Below are 24,689 nucleotides of genomic sequence, written 5' to 3'. Positions count from 1 at the left end.
TGAGAACCAACAATTGATGCCTCTTGATCACCATCTTTCAGCACCAAGATCACAGAGATCTATCTTATCATTCAGTTTTGGTTTCCACATGAAGAGAGTTAGACAGCCAGATAAAAGTCCAACAGCCCCACATCCATGACCCAGAATGTTCCATAAAGGTATCAGTGTATCAGCCCAGAATGAACCATAAATGTATCAAATCCCAGCCTTGGGCAATCCATGTTCAAGATAACACAAGACATCTAGTTCCCAGCTCTTGGTTTCTAAATATCATTCCCCACAGCAAGGCTCCTTGGAGAAATGATTGATTCCAGGGCTGAGGCTGGGAACTACCAGCTAAGCATGGACATCATGTTGTACCAGAAAGCAAAAAAATGCTCAAAGACTAATGGGGACATGGCCAAAGGACAGGGGAGCCACAATGAAAGGGCTCCCATTGGCCAAATTGGGGACAATTTAAGAATAACAAGAATGACTGAAATTGATTATAACACATTGAATAATAATTTTTTTAAAAAACCATGAGTCCACAATGATACTCAAAGTGGAAGGGGATAAAACAATCATCTTTGCAGAAGAATACTGGCTAATAAATGTAGAAGAAATGATAGAATTGGAAGAGCACTCTCTTGCCATCCTCAACGATCAATTCAGGCAAAAATCATTACTGGATACTGAAACCATTAGACAAAAGGTTGCTGGGGAATCAGAAATGAGCATGATGCTAAAGTATCACACCATAAACTGCACAGTGATTTTAAGATAAAAATGTACCTAACAGCGGAAAGATCTAGGAGTCACAGGTGATCAAACTTGGCATCATTAATAGCAGGACTTCTTGGCATTAAGTGCCTCCTGAAATGCGGTATGAAAGATACAACATCATCACGAAGTATTATTGACAGAAATGTTTACCAGGACCTAATCAAACCTCTAGACAAACGTCCAGGATCCAGGAGATACAGAGAAAAGAGGAACAAGTGAAGCAATCCCCAGAGGATGTGACCAAATAAATCAAGACTGATGGATATGGGCCGGCCCTGTGGCTTGGTGGTTAAGTGCGCGCGCTGCGATGCTGGCGGCCCGGGTTCGGATCCCGGGTGCGCATCGAGGCACCACTTCTCTGTCCATCCTGGGGTCGAGTCCCACATACAGCAACTAGAAGGGTGTGCAGCAGTGACATACAACTATCTACTGGGGCTTTGGGGGCAAAAAATAAAATAAATAAAATCTTTAAAAAAAAAAAAAAAGACTGATGGATATTTTACAAGACAATTCCTTTTTTTTGGGGGGGGGGGGAATTAACTATCCTTTTATTAGCACAAAACACCACCAACACAGCAGCCACAGGGCCCAAGAATAAGTCAAGCCTCAGAGCAAATGAGGGGCAACTTTCCCGGTCCCAGATAGTGGGCCCAGGGCCTGCGTGTCCCAAACTTCCTAAGCAAACTCCTGAGGGGGCTGGGGGTTCGAGGATCCTAGAGGGGCTTTTCCCTTGAGATGAGGGAAATGGAGGGGTCATGGGTCCAAAGAATGCTCCCTGTGGACATGTGGAGGCCACACGGGGCCATTCAGAGCCAACCCTGGATCCTGGCTGGTGCCCATGCCCAGCCTTCTTGCCAATGGCTCATTTCTCAAAGTAGGGCAGGTAGAAGAACTAGAAGCCCCAGTGGTCCTTGAGTACATGGTAGACTCCTGGGACCAACAACCTAGGTCAGGAAAGCCTATCCTGAAGAAGATGGTGCTGGAGACACGTAGAGAGGGGCCACTTCCAGTCCCACCCTGATCAGGATCAGCACTCTCACTTGCTGTGTGACCTGTGTAAGACAGGGAAAATAAACCTGCCCTGCACCTGGCTCAAAGTAGACAGAATAAATGGTAGCTGTTACTCTTCTGTTCCCCAGCCCTAGCAGCAGGAGCAAGAAGGAGGCCAGCACTGGCAGTTCTTCTGCATCAAAGGGTGTTGAATCCAGCTGCGGCAGGCATTGTAGGAGCACTATGTACTGTTGCTGATAGTGCTAAATAACCATTGAGAGCTACAGATGGATGTTCAGCTGGAATCTGGTGCTGATTCCCCCGTCTGGCTCCGGAGAGGCCTGAGCTCCATCCTCACCATTCTCCAGGTTCCGGTAGCACAGTCAGGACCCAGTGTCCTCATCGGCCATCTCAAACTGGGCCTGCACTAGAAGTGCAGTGGCCAGAAGTGGGCAACCCTACTGAACCCAGGGCCCGCATCCTCAGGGACAGCTCAAAAGTGTCATCAATGCTGCACTGGAGCCAGGTGGCACACATGGTCCCAGACCACTCAGGGGCCCTGCATGCCGCCATCTGCACCTGCCTGCCCCGAATCACTGTGGCCACACCCCACACCAAGATAACTCTTTACAAAGTCAATATGACCAAGACTTCCAAAATGATGGAGTGGTACACAAAACATAAAAACAATGAAAAAAATGATCAAAATTGATTTTTTCAGAACTCTGGAAAATAACCAAAGGCTTACAACAACCAGAAGAGCATTTATTCAAAAAAACCACTGAAACTCAGTAACAACAATGGGATTTGTGTGTTTTAACTTGGCCTATTCCCATCCCCTTCTCCCCAGCTTCACTATAGCTTTGAAAACCAGCAGCCTTGCAGCCATTAGAGGGGGCAGACCAGGTCTGGAGCTCTTCAAAAAGTCCCATCGCCAGAACAGTGTCACTATTTCACCTATCTCACAGCTCCCTGGAAAAGATCCATTCAAAAGCTATTGTCATTATTTGACCTGACTCAGAACTCACTCCAGGGGAAAAGCCCTATCCCCAGGGCATTTGGCAAGAACATTCAGTGTCAATTTTTAACATCACCGTTACCTAGGGCTGCAATACTAATTGGGGAAAACAAGTGCCCAAGCAAAAATTTAACAGGAAGATCTGGGAAATGAGATGCCCACAGGGGCTTTGAGAAATTCTAATGTATTTCTAGAGACCCATAAGTCTGTGCACACATGCCATACTGGGTGCATGACTAGGAAAGATCTCAGAGGGCTCCAGCCACTCACTTCTGACTGATCTTGAGGCCCTGTGCAAGCAAGACGTACAGGCTAAGGCAGGCTTGTAAACTGCCTGAGCAATGGAGGCATAATCCAACACACACAGAGCACCCTTGGCAAAAGATGGAATACTTGCTAGCTCAGGCATTTAAGAAAATTTTTGACCAATCATCTGTTGACCACTAGGTAACTGAGCAGAGACTGTAGTGACTGCACACTACAGGGAATACAGACTTTACAGAATTAGCCCAGGAAAGTCAGTAAACAGTTAGCAACAACAATAAACCGTTGGGAGGAGGGAATCTAATTTCCAGAGTTGACTAATTATATTATCTAAAATGTCCAGTTTTCAACAACAAAAAAAATATGAGACATGCTAAGAAACAGGAAAGGATGGCCCATACACAGGGGAAAAATCAGTCTATACAATCAATCCCTGATTGATCCCAGATGTTGGACTTATTAGACAAAGATTTTACATCAGCTATCATAAATACATTTAAAGAGCTAAGAAAAATGTGTCTAAAGAATTAAGGGAAAGTATGACAATAATATCCAACCAAATAGAGAATATTGATGAAGAGAGAAATAATAAAGAATAATCAAATAAAAATTATGGAGTTGAAAATTGCAATAACTGAAGTGAAAATTTCAGTAGAGGCTCCACAGCATATTTAAGCTGACAGAAGACAGAAACAGTGAACTTGAACAGAGAGTATTCAGTCTGAGGAACAGAAAGACAAAAAAATGAAGAAAAATGGACAGAGCCTCAAGACAGCTGTGGGACACCATTAAGCATATCAATATACATATAATGAGAGTCCCAGAAGGACAGAATAGAGAGAAAAAGAGAGGTGAAAACTTCAAGAAATAACGGCCAAAAACTTCCCAAATTTTTTAGAAAACATTAATCTACATGTCTAAAAAGCTCAATGAACTCCACGAAGGATAAACCCAAAGATATCCACCCCTAGACATATCATAGTTAAAACTTAAGAAGTCAAAGACAAAGAAAGAATCTTGAAAGAAGCAAAAGGAAAAACAACTCATTGTGTACAAGAGATCCTCAATAAGATTAACAGCTGACTTCTCACTAGAAACCATGGAGGCTAGAAGGAGGGATGGCATATTAAAGTGCTCAAAGAAAGACTGTCAAATAAGAATTCTATCTCCAGCAAAAAAGCCATCAAAAAAGGAGAAATTAAGACACTCTTAGATGAATAAGAGCAGAGAGACTTTGTTACTAACAGAAAGTCCTACAAGAAATACTAAAGAAATCTTTCAGGCTGGAAAGAATGGACACTGGAAGATAACTCAAAGCTACATCAAGAAATTAAGAGTATTGCTAAAAATATATACATGAGCAAATATAAAACAGGATACAAAAGTATTTTTGCAATTCTTTTCTTCTCCTAAATGATTTAAAAGACAACTGCATAAAATAATTACAAAACTCTGTTAATGAAATTATCATGTAGAAAAACGTAATTTGTATGACAATAATAGCACAAAGGATGCGAGAGGGAATGGAGCAATATTGGAGCAAATTTTCTTTATACTGTTGAAATTAAGCTAGATTTAATTTGAACTAGACTAGCGTAGGGAAGCACCACTTTATCTTAGAATAGGTTTGTCCCTAAGGAACAGTTATCATTTTACATTCATGTCTGCTGATATTCCCCTGAGGTCTCTGCCAGCCTGTTTCTCAATATCTCCATAATGGACCTAAAAAAATCAAACAGAATGAGCATGCAGTCATTTAGGGGGGAAATATGTTGTAAAGAACATGACAAATCAGTCAAGGACAAAGCAGAAAACATCATGCAAAGGCTCATTCGATGGATTTTAGCAGAGTTTACTGCAGCATCTGGTATATCGTAGATGTTGCAAGGTGATTAAGAAAGTGGCTTGTGACTTGTTTTCCTGGTTTTGCTCCTGTCAATCATCAAGAAGTGAACATTATTTTTTTACCTCTGCCAGGAGAGTAGCCAGATATCTCAGATACTAAAATCTGGATTTTTTGCTCCCTCTGGGGGCAGTTAATAAGTGTTTGTGTTTCTAAAAAAAAAAAGAAGAGGAAGAAACTGCTAATTGGAGCCTAGTGACATGAAAACAATCCCTAAAAACAAGCATTTGCTGTTAAAAGTATAAGTTTATTGAGGGAATTAACTAGACTGGGGAGAAGATGCATTGCAGACTTTGTGCTTTTCTGTTCGGGGAGGGGAATCTACAACGAAGATACTTGTTCCCCCAGGACATGGGAAGAGAAGTGGGAGGGATGGGGGCATGAGTCTGCATATTCAGAGAGTTTGAGGTGGCAGGATTCCAGATGAGTTGTCCACTAGCACTTGGGAAGACACAGCTGTAATCCCTGAAGTGTGATAATCTCTGGGGATGGCACCTAGTAATCTGTTTAAGAAGTCTTCCAGAAAATCCTTAAGCACACTCAAATTTGAGAAGCACTAGTCTATAATATGATCCCATTTGGGTTTTAAAAAATTGTATGTGTGTGTATGTGTATACAAATACATACATATATATAGAAAAAGTCATATATACATACACACACATACACACATATAAACATATGCAAAAAAACAGAATAATGTACACTCTATTCAGAGTAACATCTGGATGAAGGATTCAGATGGTGAAGAGGACAATTTTTTTTTTACTTTTATTATTTTTATACTATTTTTTTTACTTTTATTATTTTTGTTGATTTTATCTTTTAAAGATATTTCCAAAAGAAAATATAAGGTGTAGTGTGATCAGAGCTCAACCTTTCTGGGTCTCTCTGGGCTCTGCCCTCTGCCATCTTATCTGGCTCCCCTCAGGCTCACAAGATTGCTGCAGGAGCTCTGAATACCACATCCAGACATGACATCTTTTGCAAGAGTGAAAAATTTACTCCTTGAAGCCCTCAGAAGCCCTCCTTCGTGTGTCATTGGCCACAACTGCAGCACATTGCCATGCCCTAGCTGGTAAGAAAGGGGTAGGAGCTCAGCATGATTGACTTGGGCCAAGCAGTGTTTACCCCTTGGAGACGCTGTCTGCTATATATGGCCAATGGAGGGAGGGAATGCTGAACAAATCTAGGTAGAAGGAAGAAAGAGATTGGATGTTTGTAGGCAACCAACTGTAGCTGCCACATATGCTTATACTGCTTTTCATCGAGTTATTAATTTTAGATAGAATCTGTTGAGTTCTGGTTGTAATTGTTGAGGATATATCATTTTTACATCTCACTGCACTCCATCATTCTCCCAATATAATATCACAAGTTTTGGTCATAAAAAATGAAGTTTTTACACTATCATGACTGTAAATATTGTTACTTGATAAGCCAAGTTGTGTTTTATGATAACATTTTCTTTCTTATTCAACCTTTTGCTTTTCCTGTACTTCATAGTTGCTTGATTTTTTTTGGAATTTCCTTTGTTTTGTATGACCCCTTACTAACTTCTTCCAAATTCTCCCACAGATCTGTGAAAAAATTAATAATATTTTTCCCAAACACTCAAATACTTCAAGTAATCTATCTGGTCCACCCACCACCACCACCCTGCTCCCAGAGATCTCTCTTCCACAACCCCTTATCCTTCTCTTCCAATCTGGACTGGTTGCTGTCTTATCCCAGAATACTGCTGCCTTCTTGGGACTTCCTTTCTCCTTCTCCTATGCTGGATACCCAATTTCCTGGATCTTCTGTATTTTTTTCTGGGTTACTTCCTCATTTTTCTGAAGTACACATATTCTTATAAAATGATGGTTAAATTGTTTAGTCCTTGAATGCCTGAAAATATGTTTATATTACTTTTTATATTTTTTTGGAAATAATTTCAAACTTATAGAAGAGTTGTAAGAATAAGGATAGTACATGAAACCCGTGTTACCTTTTACCCAGATTCATCTTTTATTAACATTTTGCTCCATTTTCTTTAGCACTTGCTTTTTCCTCTTTCTCTCTCTCAGGTAAGTGGATGGATGGATGAATGGATGGTCATTTTTTTCTGAAGTATTTAAGAGTAAGTTGCATACATCATGGCCCTTTATCCGTAAATACTTCAGTATATATATTTCCTTAGAATAAAATATTCTCTTAATAACAATACTGTTATCAGCTTTAGTAAACTTAATATTGATCCAATATTTTTATCTAATTTATTGTCTGTATTTTAATGTTGTAAATTGGCCCAATAATGTCTTTTTGTGTGTGTGTGTGAGGAAGATCAGCCCTGAGCTAACATCCACGCCAATCCTCCTCTTTTTGCTGAGGAAGACCGGCCCTGAGCTAACATCCATTGCCAATCCTCCTCCTTTTATTTTTTTCCCCCTTTTCTCCCCAAAGCCCCAGTAGATAGTTGTATGCCATAGTTGCACATCCTTCTAGTTGCTGTATGTGGGAAGCCACCTCGGCATGGCCGGAGAAGCGATGCATCGGTGCACGCTCGGGATCCGAACCCGGGCCGCCAATAGCGGAACGCATGCACTTAACCACTAAGTCAAGGGGCCAGCCCCCGAATAATGTCTTTTATAGCAGTTTATTTTTCCTCTGATAGAGGATCCTGTCAGATCAAGTATTGTATATAGTTGTCATGTCTCTTTAGTCACCCTTAATCTGGAATATTTTCTCAGTCATCATTTATTATGACATTTACATTTTTTAAGAATACAGAAACTCCTTTTTGCATAGAATGTACTCCTTTTGGGGTTTGTCTGGTGCTTCCTTGTGGTTAGATTCAGGATATTCATCCCTCACAAGAATACTTATAAAGTGATGTGCCTTTCTCAGGTCATCACATATGGAGGACACATTTTCCATCTCCCACTCATTGATGGTGTTAATTTTGATCATCCAATCAAGGTGTTGTACAATTTCCAGATAGTTACTGTGCTTTCTCTTGCAACTAATAAGCTTTACATGGATAGAAACTTTAAGACTATACCAATATTCTGATCCTCGTTAAATTTCTCCCTATATTGAGCATCCACTGGTGATTCTTACCTGAACCTATCTTTATTATAATGGTCCCAAAATGATGATTTTCCAACTCAGCACTCCCAGTACATTACCAGTTAGCATTTGCCATTGTGTTGGCCTTAATTTACTTTTGAGGAATAGTTTGGCTAGGAATGGAATTCTAGATTGAAAATAATTTTCTTCAGAATTTTGAAGGCATTGCTCCACTATCTTGGAGCATCCCATGTTGCTATTGAGAAGTCTGTTATCATTCTGATTCCAGTTCCTTGCTGTACGACCTGTTCCCCATCCCCACTCACCTCCAGGAGCTCTTAGGATCTTTTCTTTATCCTTAGTGTTATGACAGTTTATAATGATATGCCTGAATTTAGAATATTTTTTGTCCTTTTTTTCCTGGAGACCTAACTCTCACAGTTTTTCATCCTCCTATTCCAATTCAAACTGGTTGTTGCTAGGACAGGTGTACAACTGTCTTCTCATTCCTTCACTATTCTACAAATATTGGATGCTCCATTTCCTGAACTCCAAATCTTTCTCTCTTTTGGTTTATTCCCTCATTTTGCTGAATCACACATCCTCTGGTAATATCTCTCAAGCATATTGTTAAGAGAAAAAAAGCAATTATCAAAAGGACAAAAAATAACAAGCATTGGCAAGGATGTGGAGAAAAGGGAACACTTATGCACTGTTCGCGGGAATGTAAATTGGTGCAGCCACTATGGAAAATAGTACAGAAGTTCCTCAAAAATTTAAAAATAGAACTACCATATGATCCAGCAATTCCACTTCTTGGTATTATCTGAAGAAAACAAAAACACTAACCCGAAAAGATATATGCATCCCTACATTCACTGTAGCATTATTTACAATAGCCAAGACATAGAAACAACCTAAGTGTCCATCAATGGGTGAATGGATAAAGAAAATGTGGCATACATATACAATGGGCTATTATTCAGCCATAAAAAAGAATGAGATCTTGCCATTTGTGGCAACATGGACGGACCTTGAGTGAAATATGCTAAGTGAAATAAGTGAAATAAGTCAGATAGAGAAAGACAAACACCATATGATCTCACTTATATGTGGAATCTAAAAAAAAACAACAAGCTCATAGATAGAGAGAACAGATTGACGGTTGCCAGAGGTAGGGGATAGGAGGTGGGCAGAATGGGTGAAGGAAGTCAAAAGGTACAAAACTCCAGTTATAAAATAAATAAGTCATGGGAACGCTGGCCCGGTGGTATAGTGGTTAAGTTCGCATGCTCTGCTTCAGCGGCCCAGGGTTCCCAGGTTCGGATCCTGGGCATGGACCTACGCACTGCTCATCAAGCCATGCTGCAGCAGCATCCCATTTATAAAGTAGAGGAAGACTGGCACAGATGTTAGCTCAGCGACAATCTTCCTCAAGCAAAAAGAGGAGGATTGGCAACAGATGTTAGCTCAGGGCCAATCTTCCTCACCAAAAAAATAAAAAGTAAAAATAAATAAATAATGAGGATATAATGTACAGCATGACAAGTATAGTTAATAATACTGTATTGCATATTTAAAAGTTGCCAAGAGAGTAAAAACAAGTTCCCATCACTAGAAAAAAAAATTCTGTAACTATGTATGGTAACAGATTGTTAACTAGACTTATTGTAGTGATTTCTCAATACATACAAATATCAAAACATTATGTTATACACTTGAAACTAATATAATGTTGTATGTCAATTATACCTCAATAAAAATTAAATAAAACTCTTTTTTAAAAAACGGAAGTTGCTAAATAACAAGAAAGACTAACTAATGACTCACAGAGACTAACAGAGAATCACTGTCCATGGCTGCACGTGGCATAGGTGTCTCCAGCATCCCTGGGACAATAGCACCTATGTCGACTTTTTTAAACATGTAAAGTAACGCCACTTATTATTTATGGATTAACTCTGGAAAAATAATGAAAGAGGGAAATAAGGAGGAGAAGAACAAAAGGGACCCGTATTTTATCAGAAATATTCTTTAATTTTCAAAAAAATATGTAGAAATAAAGTAAAAAAATAATAAATCATGACTGTATCAGTCATGTATACACTAGGTGTTCATCAAAGCATTTCAAAGAGATTCAAAATGGAAATGTCCTACATGTTTGATAATAGACTGGTGACATAAAGAATATAAATCCATGCAATGTAACATTATGCAGCTATTAAACATGATATTATGCATTACTTGCTGACTAGCACATGTGCATGATATTCTGCTAACTGAAAAAAGGAGTCTATGATAGAATATGCATATTATACTTTGTGTGTGCATGCATATGTGTAAAGGTATGTGTGAGTGTGTGTATGTTTGTGTGTACGCCAAAGTATTAAAAGTGGTGAAATTCCGGGGCCAGCCCAGTGGTGTAGTCAAGTTCACACACTCTGCTTCGGCGGCCCAAGGTTTGCAGGTTCGGATCCCGGCACGGACTGATGCACCACTCATCAAGCCATGCTGTGGCGGCGTCCGACGTACAAAATAGAGGAGGATGGGCACAGATGTTAGATCAGGGCAGATCTTTCTCAGCAAAAAGAGGAAGATTGGCAACAGATGTTAGCTCAGGGCCAGTCTTCCTCACCAAAAAAACAAAAAAAAGTAGTGAAATTCAGCCCTAGGTACTTTTCGAGGTAAAACTTTTGCTCTACGCATGTATTTCTTTCCTAACTAGAAAATCAATTTTTAAATTAAATTTAAAAGCCACTGTATATGGTCAAAAGGTTAACAGTGGACAATCTATGCAAACAATGTAGACACCTCAATTGGTCATAAAACAATTAGGCATCTTGTTTATGGAAAATGAGAGATCTGAGAAGTACAAGAAAATTGCCCTGTTCCCAGCACAAAGTGGCTGTAAAGAGAACCTCCCTTCTCAGGAACAGGCACAATTTGCCTTCAGATTTCTGCTGCCTATACTTTTGAGACTCATTGTTTACACTTTTACAATTGAATGGACATCACTCCTTCCATAATTAACCAACCTGCTAGCAGTCCCTGAAGAACAAATTACAACTAAACTGCTAAGATTGCCTGCAAAACAACGGCAAGGAAAAATATCTACCCATGTAAGTAATTACTTGATACATTGAAAATGCCTGCTATACTTGAGACTGTTTTTCTTAGAAAGCTACCATCAGAGCTGAAAGTGGGCATCAAAATACTTCCGTTCTGTCTCCAATCACTGTGACCTTGAGCAAGGTCCTTTACCATCTCTGGAGTTCCATTTCTTTTTAAACATACCTGAGATAGAAAATCTAACTTGCAATGTATTGTGCTTAAATATTAAATGGTAAACAGTACCAGGAAAGTATATATTTTTATCATTATTAAAACCCAAGGTATCCTTGTTGAGGTAGCCAAGTGGAGTACATTGAAAATTTTGGCCAATTGAAATTTCCTGTAACCCCACAAATCCATTGTAACTAGTAAGTGGATCAGTAGAAATGAAATGATAACACTGATTACTGATTCACTTAAGAGAAAGATTTAGCCAGCCATACAATCGGGCTTCATGCAATAAAAGTTAATGTTTTCTTCAAGCAATATATTTAATCATCTGGCTTTTACAACAACATGATTTTTAGATTAAAGCAAGTTATATAACTTCTTTCTGGACAGCCATGAAATAAGATATTAGTACTGATCTACTTATAGGGATGTTAAGAGACCATACTTTGTCAAGTACTTTGAGAATCATTAATTCAAGATATTTTAGAAACAAAACATCTGACTACTATTGTTTGTTTTTAGACCAGAAATAAGTGGCAAAAGTGGAGGGTGTTGGACAATTGGTGGGCAGCATTTGGGATTGGGTTCCTGGCATTTGGAACAGAATGAGATAAGCAATAAGAGGAGAAGAAAAGAGGTAGGAGAGGGACAGAAATATCCTTTATATTTTCTCAGCCTATGCCAGTGATGCATAATCACTCTATACTTCATTTCTCTATAATTGTGTTTTATATGTGTATAATGTTGTATAAAATGTATATATTCCTAAATAGTATATTGTTGTTTTAGATTTTTTCAACTTATACAAATAATTTTACAGTGTATCTCTATTTTTTTTATAACTTGGGTTTTTTTGGTTTTTTTGTTTTGTTCTGTTTTTGATGATCATTATATTTAATACCTGGGTGCACAAAATCTCCCACCTTGGTCTTTGAAATTGTCTGCGCTATCCCTTGTTCTTCTATATAAATTTTAAGATCAGTTTGTCAGGTCACACACAGACACAAATCTCTTCAGAATTTTGATTGTAACTGCTTTTTTTTTTTTTTTTTTTTTTGTGAGGAGATCAGCCCTGTGCTAACAATCCTCCTCTTTCTTTGCTGAGGAAGACTGGCCCTGGGCTAACATCCATGCCCATCTTCCTTCACTTTATATGGGACGCCGCCACAGCATGGCTTGCCAAGCAGTGCATCGGTGCGCGCCCAGGATCCAAACCAGCGAACCCCGGGCCGCGGCATTGGAGCGTGCGCACTTAACCGCTTGCACCACCAGCCGGCCCCTGGAATTGCTTTTAATTTATAAATTGATTTGGCAAAATTTGAATTCTTGAGGATATCGCTCTTCCCTACCCATGAACATAGTGTATCCTTCTGTCATTTAGGCCATCTTTCATGCCTGCAATGGATAACTGATACTTTATAGCTGCCCAAAATATTTTGAAAATCCTTTCCCCATTTTAGGACTTCTCCACATTATAAATCTTACTTTCCCAGGTCGAATCCAAAAAAGATTTCCCAAAAGCCCTTGTTACTTAGATGTACACACATAACCTACTTCCACTGAGCAGGTATACCCCTGCAGAAGATGGAAGTAAAGATCATGAGACCCTACAGTCTCCTACCAAAATGGTTGTGGGGATATTTGCTTTTTCTCCACAATACATAGCAAACCTCCCAGTGGTCCAGTGCCTCTCTTCAATGGGAGTGGCAGTCCATCAGCAGGCACCAGCAGCTGCTGGGTTTCCACTGGAATGATTTGGTAATGTCATTGGTCATTTTTCTTGGCTTCTGCCTGTGGCATCCCGACTTGGTTCCCTTGTGGAAGTTTTATAAGCTAATAGTATGTAGCAAATGCCTTTCTGCTTAAACTAGTTAAAGTGAGTTCTGTCGTCTGCAACTAAACACTGGCTGACACAGAATTAGGAAGCAGAAGTGTGTTACTGAATGTGATAGAATCTTAAAAAGGTGGAACTGTCTTAGTGGAAGTGATTGAGAATATGGTGATGGAAGATCCGATATTGCAAGCTGAAAAGCAGATGGGCAAGACAGGTGCCCACAGCAATTCTGGGCCCAACACAGCTCCCTGTGTCTTCTCATTCTGGCACCTGGGCTGAGGGCACAGTCGCTCTCTGGAGCTTGCTGTTCTGCCAGCAGGGGGCAGAAACAATCATCAGCTGAGCAAGAAGACTGAGGAGGGGGTGTCAGAGGCTCAAGAAGAGTTTTAAGAAGGTAAAGAGTAGTGGTCTAGGAAAGTAGGAGAGTGAAGTGGACCCCAGAATTGTAGTACGACTGTCAGGAAGCATTAAGAGCCTACCTGAAGTCACTGGTCATGAATTGAAAGTCAGTCGATTCAGCATGGCAGTGTGTTTTTTCCTGATGACTTTTGTAGCACAGGTGCAGGCACAGAGAAGGCAAAGAATTGTATTTACTCAGAGGTAGGCTTTTGCCGTGTGAGTGTGACAAAGCGAGAGAAGGAGAAGGGAGTTAAGGGCGATTATAAAGGAATTGTTATAATAATTGACTGCAGATTTGAGTGAAAAAGAAAGGACAGGCATAACCGAGGTGGAGGACAGGGAAGTGAAGGGCAGTGAAAAAGGAGGAACAATGGAAGTTGAAGGATTGTTAGCATGAGGATTCTAAAGGGAATAAATTGGAAATATAGGTAATAGAGCAAGATATTTAAAGTGCTGAGATTACAGAGGGGATACAAGGTCTAGGATGTCATCAAAGGGGTGGTTGAGGTAACACAAAGGATAAGAAAGGAAATGATAGGGTGAGGTATTGGAAGGATCATCTACTGAAATCACCAAGAATTAAGACAAGAATAATGTTGAAGAGAGTGACAGTAGGGCAGAAGCTAAAATCTTCAAGGAATGAGGGAGTGTGACCCAGAGGCCCAGCAGCACTGCCTGATGACATGTGATTCAGAGGTGGAGGTTTTCAGTAAAGAGGAGGGGTGAAGAACGATCTGGAACTGGCAAAGAGAAACAAAGAGGATCCAGGATATCTGATGTTAGGAATGCAGAAGAAAAATAACCACCTTTTCAGAGGGTGCTGGGGAAGCAGTATCGTCAGAGGACAGGCAGGTTTTGATTAGAAGGAGGAGGTAAGGTTCAAAGATGTTCGGCACATGGGGAACTTTGCTACCAATGGATTGTTAGCTTCAGCGGGCAGAATGAAGTTATCAGGAGCTGGAGAGACAGAAAGTGAAATGTACAGACATAAAGGATTAAACTTGCAGGAGCTGGGGATTATCCTGGGAGTTCAGGGCTCCTTGTGGGGACTGAAATAAACAAAGTGCACGCTGAGAAAGTTCTGATAGTCTCCAGACTGCTAATGGTAGGAAGGCTGAGATTGGAGGACCGTAGAAGAGGTATGGGTCTGGAGTCCCTCTCTTCATTCCCACCAGCAGAGGCAGGGAGGCCTGAGGCCGGGGAGTGCTTGCGGCTCCCTCAACACCTCAACACCTCTGATGAAGGCTTGGAGCCCCAGGCTTCAACTCTGGGAAATCTCCCTGAATTATTTACGATTTCTTTCTCTCCAACTTCATTCTTCTCTCTCAAAATGCCTATTTAACTGTTAGGTCACCTTTTTTTGCTACTTTGACCTCTTTTTGTTATACTTTCGGGGTGATTCCCTTGACTTTATTTTCCAATGCTTACATTGATTGTCTCATTTCAGATACCAACTTTTAGTTTTCCACAGTTATTTTTTGTTCTCTGAATTTTCCTTTTTTATAGCAACCTATTGTTTCAGGGATGCAAACATCTTCCCTAACCTTAGGATAAGTTTTCTTCTCCCTGCGTAGTCTGCTTCACCTGGGCCTTCCTGTTCCCTTGCTTCAGCCATTTTCATATTCTTGGCTATCAGTTTATGTGTAAGAACGAAGCAGTAAAAAGCTGGCTAGGAGGTCTACATACATAGTTGGAAGTTCTCCGTGGAGCCATTTCATTCAGGAATCTGAGATGCCAGTATCATTGGTCTTTTCTCTTGACTTCACCAGAGTTCCCAAAGCAAGTTCTTCTGATTTCTGGCCTAGAAGGTACACAAGTCTTACTGGCAGCGTTCTGGATAGAAGTAGGGGTAGAAGGCTAAAGGGTGAAAGATCTCATGTTCAGGGTGGTACCCTGACCTCCAAAATTCCTGCTTTGCTGCACCAGAGCATAGGGGGTTAGAAGGGTGACCTGAGAATCTAAGTGCTTCTTAAACACTTTTAGCCAATTCTCCTGTTCTTAGTCCCACCAGCATCCCTGATACCTGGTTTCACTAAGCCCTTTTGGGAATTCTGCCATACAGGACGGCTGCTCAGCTTCCCCCAGTTTGGCTTAGGATTCACCCTTCTCAGGTCTGCTAAAAGTTACAACTCTTTCACCTGCTTTCAAGCTTCCAAAATGTTATCATCATCTTATTGTCCTTGTGAGTTTATGCCTTTTAATTTTTAATCTCTTTTACTATTTTAGCGGGGTTACAGGAGGGCATGAATGATAACACGTTCAAACACCATCTTTACCAAAAACTCTGTTGAATATCTTATTTCTGCTAACTTCATTTGAGGGTTTTTTGGTCTGTTTGCTTGTTTTGTCTTTGGTTAATTTTGTTTGTTTTCCACCACCAAACACCACCCCCAGCTTTCTGAATTGCAAGCCTTCAAACTTGTTTCCTAATGCATCCAAGACTGTAAATATTGCTCTGAGTACCACCTTTTGCCACATCCCATAGACCCTGCTATGTCCTGTTCTTACTGTTGTTCGGTTCTAAATCATCTGTAGCATCCATTTTGTGCTCTCTTTAACCCAAGAGCTACTTTGAAGTGTATTAACTTTATAATAAGAAAAAAAATTTCATTACTTCAGCCAACAAGCAAATAAATAGCAAAAGGTAGCCAATGTCAACCCCCACAAACCTCCTACGAGTGCAGACCTCAGGAATTCTTCATAGGCCACATCAGATCTCTTTGCCCTTTTCTTTCTTTCCCTACAGGCCATATTTCACTTACTTTTCTCTCTTCTTCTAAAGTGACACCACCCAAATTACTCTTGGAGGTCTCTCTCCTAAAGATCCACTGTGAAATAAGGCAGTCTCACTCAAACCCTTTATCAATGTATGCCTCCAAACAGGCCAAATGCATTTTCTGTTTAAAGCATCTCTCTCAAAGTATGGTCCACATTAAAGGTCTGGGCATCACCACAGATATCCAAAATCAGAATTTCTGGGAGTTAGGCCAGAAAATTACTCTTTTTACACCAAGTTATTGAGCACATCAGATTATTCAGACACATGGTAAAGTTTAAAGAACAACCTATTTAAAGGTTTTCTGTTAATTTCTATGGAGAAACATCTAGATAGCAAAAACAACTTAAAATAATGTATGGCCCCTTCCATCGGTGTTTAAGGCTTTACTTTACATTAACACTAATAATGCATAACTTGAGTTCTTTTTCCAGGAATTAATTCATGCATTATTTTGCATAGTTGTCACAGATCCTCAAGGTCAAAAGCAAGAACAACCCAAAATTCCACTTCATAAACTTAGCCACTGACCCATTACACAGCCCCCTCTACTCCTAAAAAACAATTTTGGAGGCTTATTCAGATTTCCCCCAAGTTGGCTTTATATACAACTCATGCTATCTGGAGAAAATAAAATGTAGAAGTCAGTGCTTGCAAACAGAAAACCAGAACACCCACAATGAAAACTTTACACAACAGATGTGACAGAGATGAAGGCCTTGGTGTATATTTACTTAGGAAACCAAAGTTAAAAAGAAACATCTAGATATCAAGAGCAAAACTAAAGAAAAAGAAAGTTCCTTTTTAAAGACATGATTGCTATCAATCGTGTAAATAATTGCTATCACTGCATACATACTATTTTTTAGTGGTTATTTCACATGATCTTTTGCATAGACATATGAGATCCTCAACGATCCATTGCCAAGGGCAATGCAACTTCAATGGCATTAATACACCACCTTAGCCCACTAAATAATCTGCATTAATTTCTAAAGTTCATTGTTGGACACTTATTCCAATTCTCTACTCCCACAGGTCTTGCATGCCTCCTCTGTTTCTCCCAGGCTGCTTCCTGCTAATCACAATGGCTTAATCCAGGGAAGTCCTCTCTCCCAAACTCTAACACACCAGAGTGTCCTACCAGGACTTCTAACACCAGCACGTTCACAATGCAGACACAGCCATTGCTGTTCAAGCCTGAAAGGGACCAATGCAAAGGTCAAGTATTTCCATTTTCTACCCAGAGAAAAAGAGAATGAGTTATATAAACACAGTCTTCAAATATATATAGATTACAACGGGGTTTATCCTGAAACAGTTGTAATACATGTAAGGTAAGAAAAAAACACAAATGAAACTCAAATTAGCTTGGAGATTTGCTGGGCCTCAGAGCCATAGGAGTGGCAGATAAAGATCATGAGGGGTGAGAAGAAGGAGTCAGAAAAATTGGGGAAGGCTTCACAGTGGGAGTAAGACCCTGGAAGACTCGTACTATTTGGACAGGTGAAGAAGGTATTCCAGATGTGGGCAGCAGCATGAACAAAGGCCCAGAGGTAGGAATGAGCACAGCATGTGGAAAGGTCAGTGAAGGCACAGCCACAGCTGGAGCAGAGCATGGACTCTGGAGAGGAACTGGAGATAAGGCTGAAGAGGGGCACTGGGGAGTCATCAGGGATGGCCCAAGAACCTTGACAGGCTTCTTCTCCACAGGGTGCAACTTCTGATGCTGAACAAAACTGCCATACCATTTGAAGGCCTTCCCACACACCTTACATTCATAAGGCTTCTCTCCAGTGTGAACTCGTTGGTGCTGAATGGAGGCTATCTTCTGAGTGAAGGCCTTGCCACACTCCTTACATTGGTAGGGTTTCTCCCCCGTATGAATTCTCTGATGGACAATAAAAAGTGACCTACAACCAAAAGCTTTCCAACATTCCTTACATTTATAGAGTTTCTCTCCAGTGTGTAGTCTCTGATGCTGAAGATATGCTGCACTCCTACGGAAAGCCTTTCCACACTCCTTACACTCATAGGGTTTCTCTCCAGTGTGGATCCTTTGATGCTGAGTCAAGGCCGTGTTGGAACTCAAACCTTTGCCGCACTCCTTACACTCATAAGGCCCTTCTCCAATGTGATTCTTCTCATGGACAATACAGTCATAGCTGGACTTGAAAGCTTTGCCGCATTCCTTACATTTGAAGGGCTTTTCTCCAGTATGACTCATCTGATGCCGAATAAGCTTTGAGTTATATCTGAAGATTTTTCCGCATTCTTTACATTCATAGAACTTCATTCCACCTCGAAGTATCAGATTCGGATTCAGACTGAAAGTCTGCCATGTTGCCTTGCTTTTAAAATCAAAGTGCTGAGCAACGTTTCTGAGAAGTCCTCCTACTGGCATTCTGTGCACCTCTGCTTCTTCAGAGGCTTCCTGCTTTACAGCTGGCTCTTCCTTCTTGATCCAGGACTCACCACCTGACCAAAGAAACCACAAGTGTTCCCAGTTACTGAACTGGAAGAAAACAGGATCCAGTGGTCCTCATTTTCTTTTGTAAGATGTGATTTTTAAAATATACCCACGAAACGGCTACAAGCATCCATAAAGGAGGATGAAAGAGAAAAAGAAAAATAATAACATGCAACTGGAGAAGTGATGACACTGGAAACAGACCAGGAAGTGCCTCTTATGAGGAAGGCTGGGAAATGAACTAATAAGGCAGGTGAAATGGGCAGAGAGAGAACTTCAAGAATGGGGAGAAAAGAAGGCAGAAGGGGAAAGAAAAAGAATTGGAGAGATAAGAGGGATCAGCAAGAAATGAGACAGAGAGACCCAGAAGAGGAAAAAGACACCAGTGAGACTAGGGAGCGCAGAGGGGCAGCTCCAACACTAAGAGGGGTCCAGCAGGAGACAAAGACTGAAAAACAACAGACCCCAGTGCCCCCTGAGTGCCAGGAACCCACCCAGAATTCTGAATTCTAAACAATGGCCTAATAATTCTACTTTTAACTATTCCACATAATATTCTGGGGTAAAGATGATCTCCTTCAGAAAGCCAGCTAGAACACAAGTTGACTGGAGAGCTGTAGGCCACTGTGGTATTACTGCTAAAGGAACCACTGTTTACAAAATCAGGTATGTGTGAGAAGTGAGGCCTGGAAACTTTCTTCCAAAAAGAAAGAAAACCCAAGTAATCAAAAGCTCCCAGGACTGGCAAGCAGTCTCAGGGGAATTTTAGGGTGGGTGGGTGGGTGGGTAGGTGTGTGCGCTGGGTGTATGCTGGGTGCGGGGGGGGGGGGGGGGGGGGGGGGGGAGAGTCCTTGCCCTTTCTTCTACAGCTCCACATAAGACAAATACAATGTAGACCTAAAGGTTATGGCATAGGAATTTTTAGGTGATTTAAATACTAAAAAGGCAAATTAAAAGCATTTTTTTCATTTCTGAAGACCTAAAAATAAAATTCATAGCTGTGGCACAAATCAATCAGTCTGGCATAAAATTAAGTATTTCCACTGGTAAGTGAGAAAAGAAGTGGCTTAGGAGCTGCTGGGTCACAGCTTTTCTGTGGCAGGACAGCCACATGAACACACAGACAGCACACAGCCACATATTCCTAGGGACTGGTCTTTCCAGGCTCGGGGCTGGAACTCGGTAGACGTCAGAGAGTACACTGAGTACTGCCTTATAAACGATAGGGAGCTTTGTTCTCTGCTGCCAAAGAAACACTTCAGTAAAACAGGAAGGCAAAATCAGAAACCGTTAGGTTCTCTTACTTACCTGGATGGATACCTCTCAAAACCTCCGCTTCCCAGGGATCTGGGCCCCATGGTGCTTCCCCTCTCTCCAGTTGGGAGATCAGAACAGGTTTGGGGAATGGAAATGCTACCCCACCAAGAAAAAAAGACAGACAAGTTGAGGGGAGACATCCAGAGCTGTTCCTGAGCTCTCTCTAGGCCCATCCCATAACAGGCTAGTTGGGGAAAGAAACAGAACGCCCAGGAGACCAAGTAAGCTACCCAGGGGTTCTGAAGAAGGGCTCCAAAAGATAGCGATTCTCCTCAGGAAGAAACTGCAACCTCGCCCTGACTTAGGAGAAAGGAAATCTCCTTGGGAAGAATGTACATACTGATATCCTGGAAGACTCCTCCACAAACAGGAGGGCCCACATTCCCAGAAAACTAGAAGGATGGAGGAACAAAGGGCTCACCCAGGGCACCAGGAAGAGTCCTTTCCCTCAGGGCCCAAAACCATGCTCTTCCCTGGGATGTAAGGAAGTCCAATTTCAAAACCAAAGGGAACCAAGGATTTCCCCACCATCATCTCCAGAGGCTGGTGACTACAGAATTCCCTTGTGGAGTCATCAAACCCAAGGGCTACTAGAACCCCCTAAACATCCGAGGAAGACATCAAACTATCACAAAGGACTACTTCGAGAGACCTTACCCAGAGAAGCCATATTTGCATAATTCTCCAGCATCACCTCCCCGTACAGGGCCCTCTGTGCAGGGTCCAAGCTCGCCCATTGGTTCTGGGTGAAGTACACGGCCACGTCCTCAAAGGTCACTGACTCCTGAAACAACAGGGTCCTGCTCAAGCTCTGAGTGAGGGCAGAAGGAGGCACCCTGAGCTGCAGGGAAGAGATGGACCTGCCAGGTTCTGCAATTCTGAGCCCCGTGGAAGGTCTGCTCTAGCGAGAAGGGCACCCAGCACCCCAGCCAGGGGCAGCCCTCAGCCAGAGTTCTCACTTCCAATCAGAACCCCAATGCTCTCCCATCTGCTCAACTCTGGGGCCCCAAACTGTCATCCCAATCTCATAGCCTGGCACCTGGGGCTCTCTGCCTGGTAACTGCATCAACCCCTTTGTTCCCGGCTCCTCGGATCTGTCTCTCTGGCATCTCCTACCTTCATGTATTCCATAATTCCGTCACTTTATTTTCTATACACCAGCCACTGCAGGTACCGCCACCCCCCGTCTCCACCCACCCAAAGTACACATGAACAGCCCCACTTGTTCCCTGCACTTAGCTTCCCCTTAGTCTTCCCCAACATCTTCCACCACGTGCAGAGCCACTCCTCAGAAGTCATCTCAGCATTTTACAAATTTCTTTTTATACCTTCTTACTTTATCAGAAAGCTGGCTCTCTTGAAGGAAATCTGCAGCCTGCCTGTTCTGGCCTCTTCTCTGAACCACCTGTCTGCAAAGAAGGTTGGCAGTGCCCGCTCTCTGAACACAGCTCCATCCCCCAGTCTTGAGCAGCACTCCTCCTGCCAAGGTGTGCCTCTCTCTGCCTCCCCCGAGGCCATCTCCATCTTCCCAAGAGTGAAGGGAACTAATACTTGTTGATTAGCCCCTGGGCACCAGGCTCTTAGGTGGGTACTCTTAAATCCTGTATTTCATTTAATATTTACAACATGTATATGAAGTAGAAATTATTACTCCCATTTTTCAAATAAGGAATCAGAAAGATTAATTACTTTGCCCAAGATCCCACAACCAGGAAGTGGCAGAGCTGAGACTTCAACCAGATCTGTCAAACAGCAAACCTGGGCTCTTCTCACACACCAAGCTGCTCCAAACTTTGGAAAGTCTGAACTTCTCCAAAAACATGGCTAACCCCTGAAGCTCATCATAACCTGTTGTTGCCCCATCTCTGGAGAATAGCTTCTCAAACTCCCTATTCCCAAAATTACCTGTCAATCCATCCAGACCAGATGGGGCTCCTCCCCTAATCTGGACTGAGGGATCAGCTATTTCAAAACCACATATACCACCCTGGGAGCCAGAGCCTCTGAATCTTCCATGAGGCCCAAGAACAGTCCTGAATGGTGTATACTGGCTACCTTCTCTGCTTCTACAGTCAGCATAGTGCAGACCACAGAGACTAGGGTCTCATCTTGGAGGAGGTTTCATGACTTCTGGGCTTTCTCACCTTGATGACCCCACAGATGATTCCATCTCCCAGGAGACCTCACTACCTTATGCAATAAGCCCTGTTCTTTTCAGCCACTGAAAATGAAAACACCTACCAACAGGGGCTCACCTAAGCCCCAAACTTGAGTGTCACATTCTCTAGCAGCAGCCCCTAAAGCAGCCTGTGCACTGGAGTTAGCACAGGGGACAGGGAGAAGTGATGCGACTGCAACTGCTCTTGGAGGAAGCAGGGAAGAAACACACCCGAAGGATAAATCCTGGCAACTCAAACTGCTCCCAGCAGCTCTACTGGCGCTACTCACAGGTCCTTATAAATGGGTCCTTTTAAAACAATAATAATTAGGGAACTCAGTTCAAAAGGAGACACTGAAAGAAAAAGAATAAATCTGGACAATCATCAAAAAGGAGAGCTGGCCTATAAACTGGGCAATGATGAGGTCCAAAGGGCCCCCCAAAACAGTCTGAGCCACAAGTCCAAACACCAGACAGAACCATGATGTCCTGTGAGTAATCACAGCTACAACAAGGCTCTAAGGCCTTCTGAGGACAGCAACCACTGACTCACAGGGTTCACCACTACTTACAGCAAGTCAGACCCCATTCCCAAACCTCTCCAGAGCTGACCTCACAACATTCTCCTACCAGCCTGGCACCATCAATCTCTTCCTCCCTCAACTGTTCTTCCTACCTGCTACCAAATATCCCCGGTTTCATGAATCGGAAAAAATGCCTACTATTAAAGGAAAACTTACTGTTTTAAGGTAGGTGGGTTTTTTCCTTCCTGTGGATGGTCCCTATGTACCTCACCTTATTTTATTTATCTCCACAGAATTTTTCATCATCTGACAAGTTATATTGTTTATTATCTATCTCCCCCAACCAGAACGCAAATCTATGAGGCCAAGATTCTGTTTTGTTCATAATTCGTTTACTAGCACACAGTACGGTGCCTGGCAGATACTAGAAGCTTAATATAAATTTGCTGAAAGAATTAATTTCAAAAATGGTTTGACTACAAATAAAATTTTTTAAACTTATGACGAGGATCAGAAAACAACAGCAAACCCCACCTTAACAGTGAAATGCCAGGGCATATCCATTAAAGTGGATGGCTGATAATTTCCATGAGCTGAGGTTCTACTTTCTGTGAAAGACTGGAAAACGAGCATAAATATAAGAGAGGAATAAACATAAATATCTTTGCTCATAGATGAAATAGCTATCTGCCTAAAAGTATCCAAAGCCAAATAATTCATTAAGTTAGCTAAATATAGGATAAGTAAACCAAAATCATTAGCTTTCCTAAATACCATCATAAACAATGAGAAGATAAAATGGGAGAAAATAAGATGCCATTCATATAAAAATAGCTAAGAATATACTTAAAAATGTGCAAAATTAAGATGAAGAAAACTGAATGTTTATTCAAATAAATAAAAGAACTGAATAAATTGGAACATGCAGTGTTTCTGAATGGGAAGAATCAAATTTGTAAACAAGTCAATTATCTCCAATTTTCCCTATGAATTCAATAAAATCCACTCCCCCACCAAAAAGATCAATGAGATTTGTGCAGGAGTAGGGGATCACTTAAAGTCATCTGAAGGGCCAGCCCCAGTGGCCTAGTGGTTGAGTTCAGCACACTCTGCTTCATCAGCCTGGGGTTCGGTTCCTGGGCACGGACCTAGACCACTCATCTGTTAGTGTGGCGGCAGCTCACATACAAAAAGAGGAAGATTGGCAGTGGATGTTAACTCAGGGCGAATCTTCCTCAGCAAAAAAAAATAAATTAAAAACATAAATAAAGTCATCTGAAAAAGTAAGTGTGAGAGACCAGACGAAAATGTTTTGAAGAAAAAAAATTTTTTGAAAGAAAAGATGAGAAGGAATTAAACCCTACCTTAAAGGATAATAGTTCAAGAAAATGAGAAGACAAGCCACAGATAGAGGAAAAATACTTGAAAAGACATATCTGATAAAGAACTGTTATCCAAAGTATACAAAGAACTCTTAAAACTCAACAATAACAAAATGAACAACCCAATTAAAAAATGGGCAAAAGACCTGAACAGATACCTCACCAAAGAAGATATACAGATGGCAAATTGGTATATAAAAAGATGCTCCACATCATATGTCATCACGGAAATGCAAATTACAACGATGAGATACCACTACACACCTATCAGAATGGCCGAAATCCAGAACACTGACAACACTAAATTCTAGTGAGGATGCGGAACAACAGAAACTCTCCTTCGTTGCTAGTGGGAATGTAAAATGGTACAGCCACTGTGGAAGACAGTTTGGAGGTTTCTTACAAAAACAAACATACTCTTACCATTTAATCCAGTAATCATGCTCCCTGTTATCTTCCCAAATGAGTTGGAAACATATGTCCACACAAAAACCAGCACACAGATGTTTACAGTAACTTTATTCATAATGTCAGAACTTGGAAGCAATCAAGATGC

General features: G+C 41.4%; 1 protein-coding gene and 1 pseudogene across 8 annotated transcripts in view; both read right to left on the bottom strand.

Annotated features, from left to right (window-relative positions):
- The window catches only part of ZNF621 (zinc finger protein 621), a 33,459-nt gene that overhangs the window by 6,175 nt on the left and 2,595 nt on the right, over positions 1-24,689 (bottom strand). For 3 of the 8 annotated variants that reach the window (XM_014790828.2, XM_087430773.1, XM_014790830.2), the window contains 3 exons: positions 20,727-20,853; positions 20,061-20,165; positions 16,985-18,760 (listed from right to left, as the gene is read on the bottom strand). In XM_014790828.2, coding sequence (XP_014646314.1) covers positions 17,700-18,760; positions 20,061-20,165; positions 20,727-20,853 — 1,293 coding nt within the window. In that variant the 3' untranslated portion in view covers positions 16,985-17,699. Of the gene's footprint in view, positions 1-4,508; positions 4,760-7,154; positions 15,308-16,984; positions 18,761-20,060; positions 20,166-20,726; positions 20,854-24,689 lie in introns of those variants that run through there. The other 5 variants (XM_087430777.1, XM_087430776.1, XM_087430775.1 and 2 more) reach the window with 5 other exon arrangements.
- LOC101401100 (transmembrane protein 134 pseudogene) lies at positions 1,317-2,292 on the bottom strand (annotated as a pseudogene).

This window comes from Ceratotherium simum, chromosome 5, assembly GCF_057802395.1.
Source record: "Ceratotherium simum simum isolate JZ-2026a chromosome 5, ASM5780239v1, whole genome shotgun sequence".
NCBI classification, from domain to species: Eukaryota; Metazoa; Chordata; class Mammalia; order Perissodactyla; family Rhinocerotidae; genus Ceratotherium; species Ceratotherium simum.
Note: the sequence above shows the minus strand (reverse complement) of the source record. Positions and strands in the feature narration are given on the sequence as shown.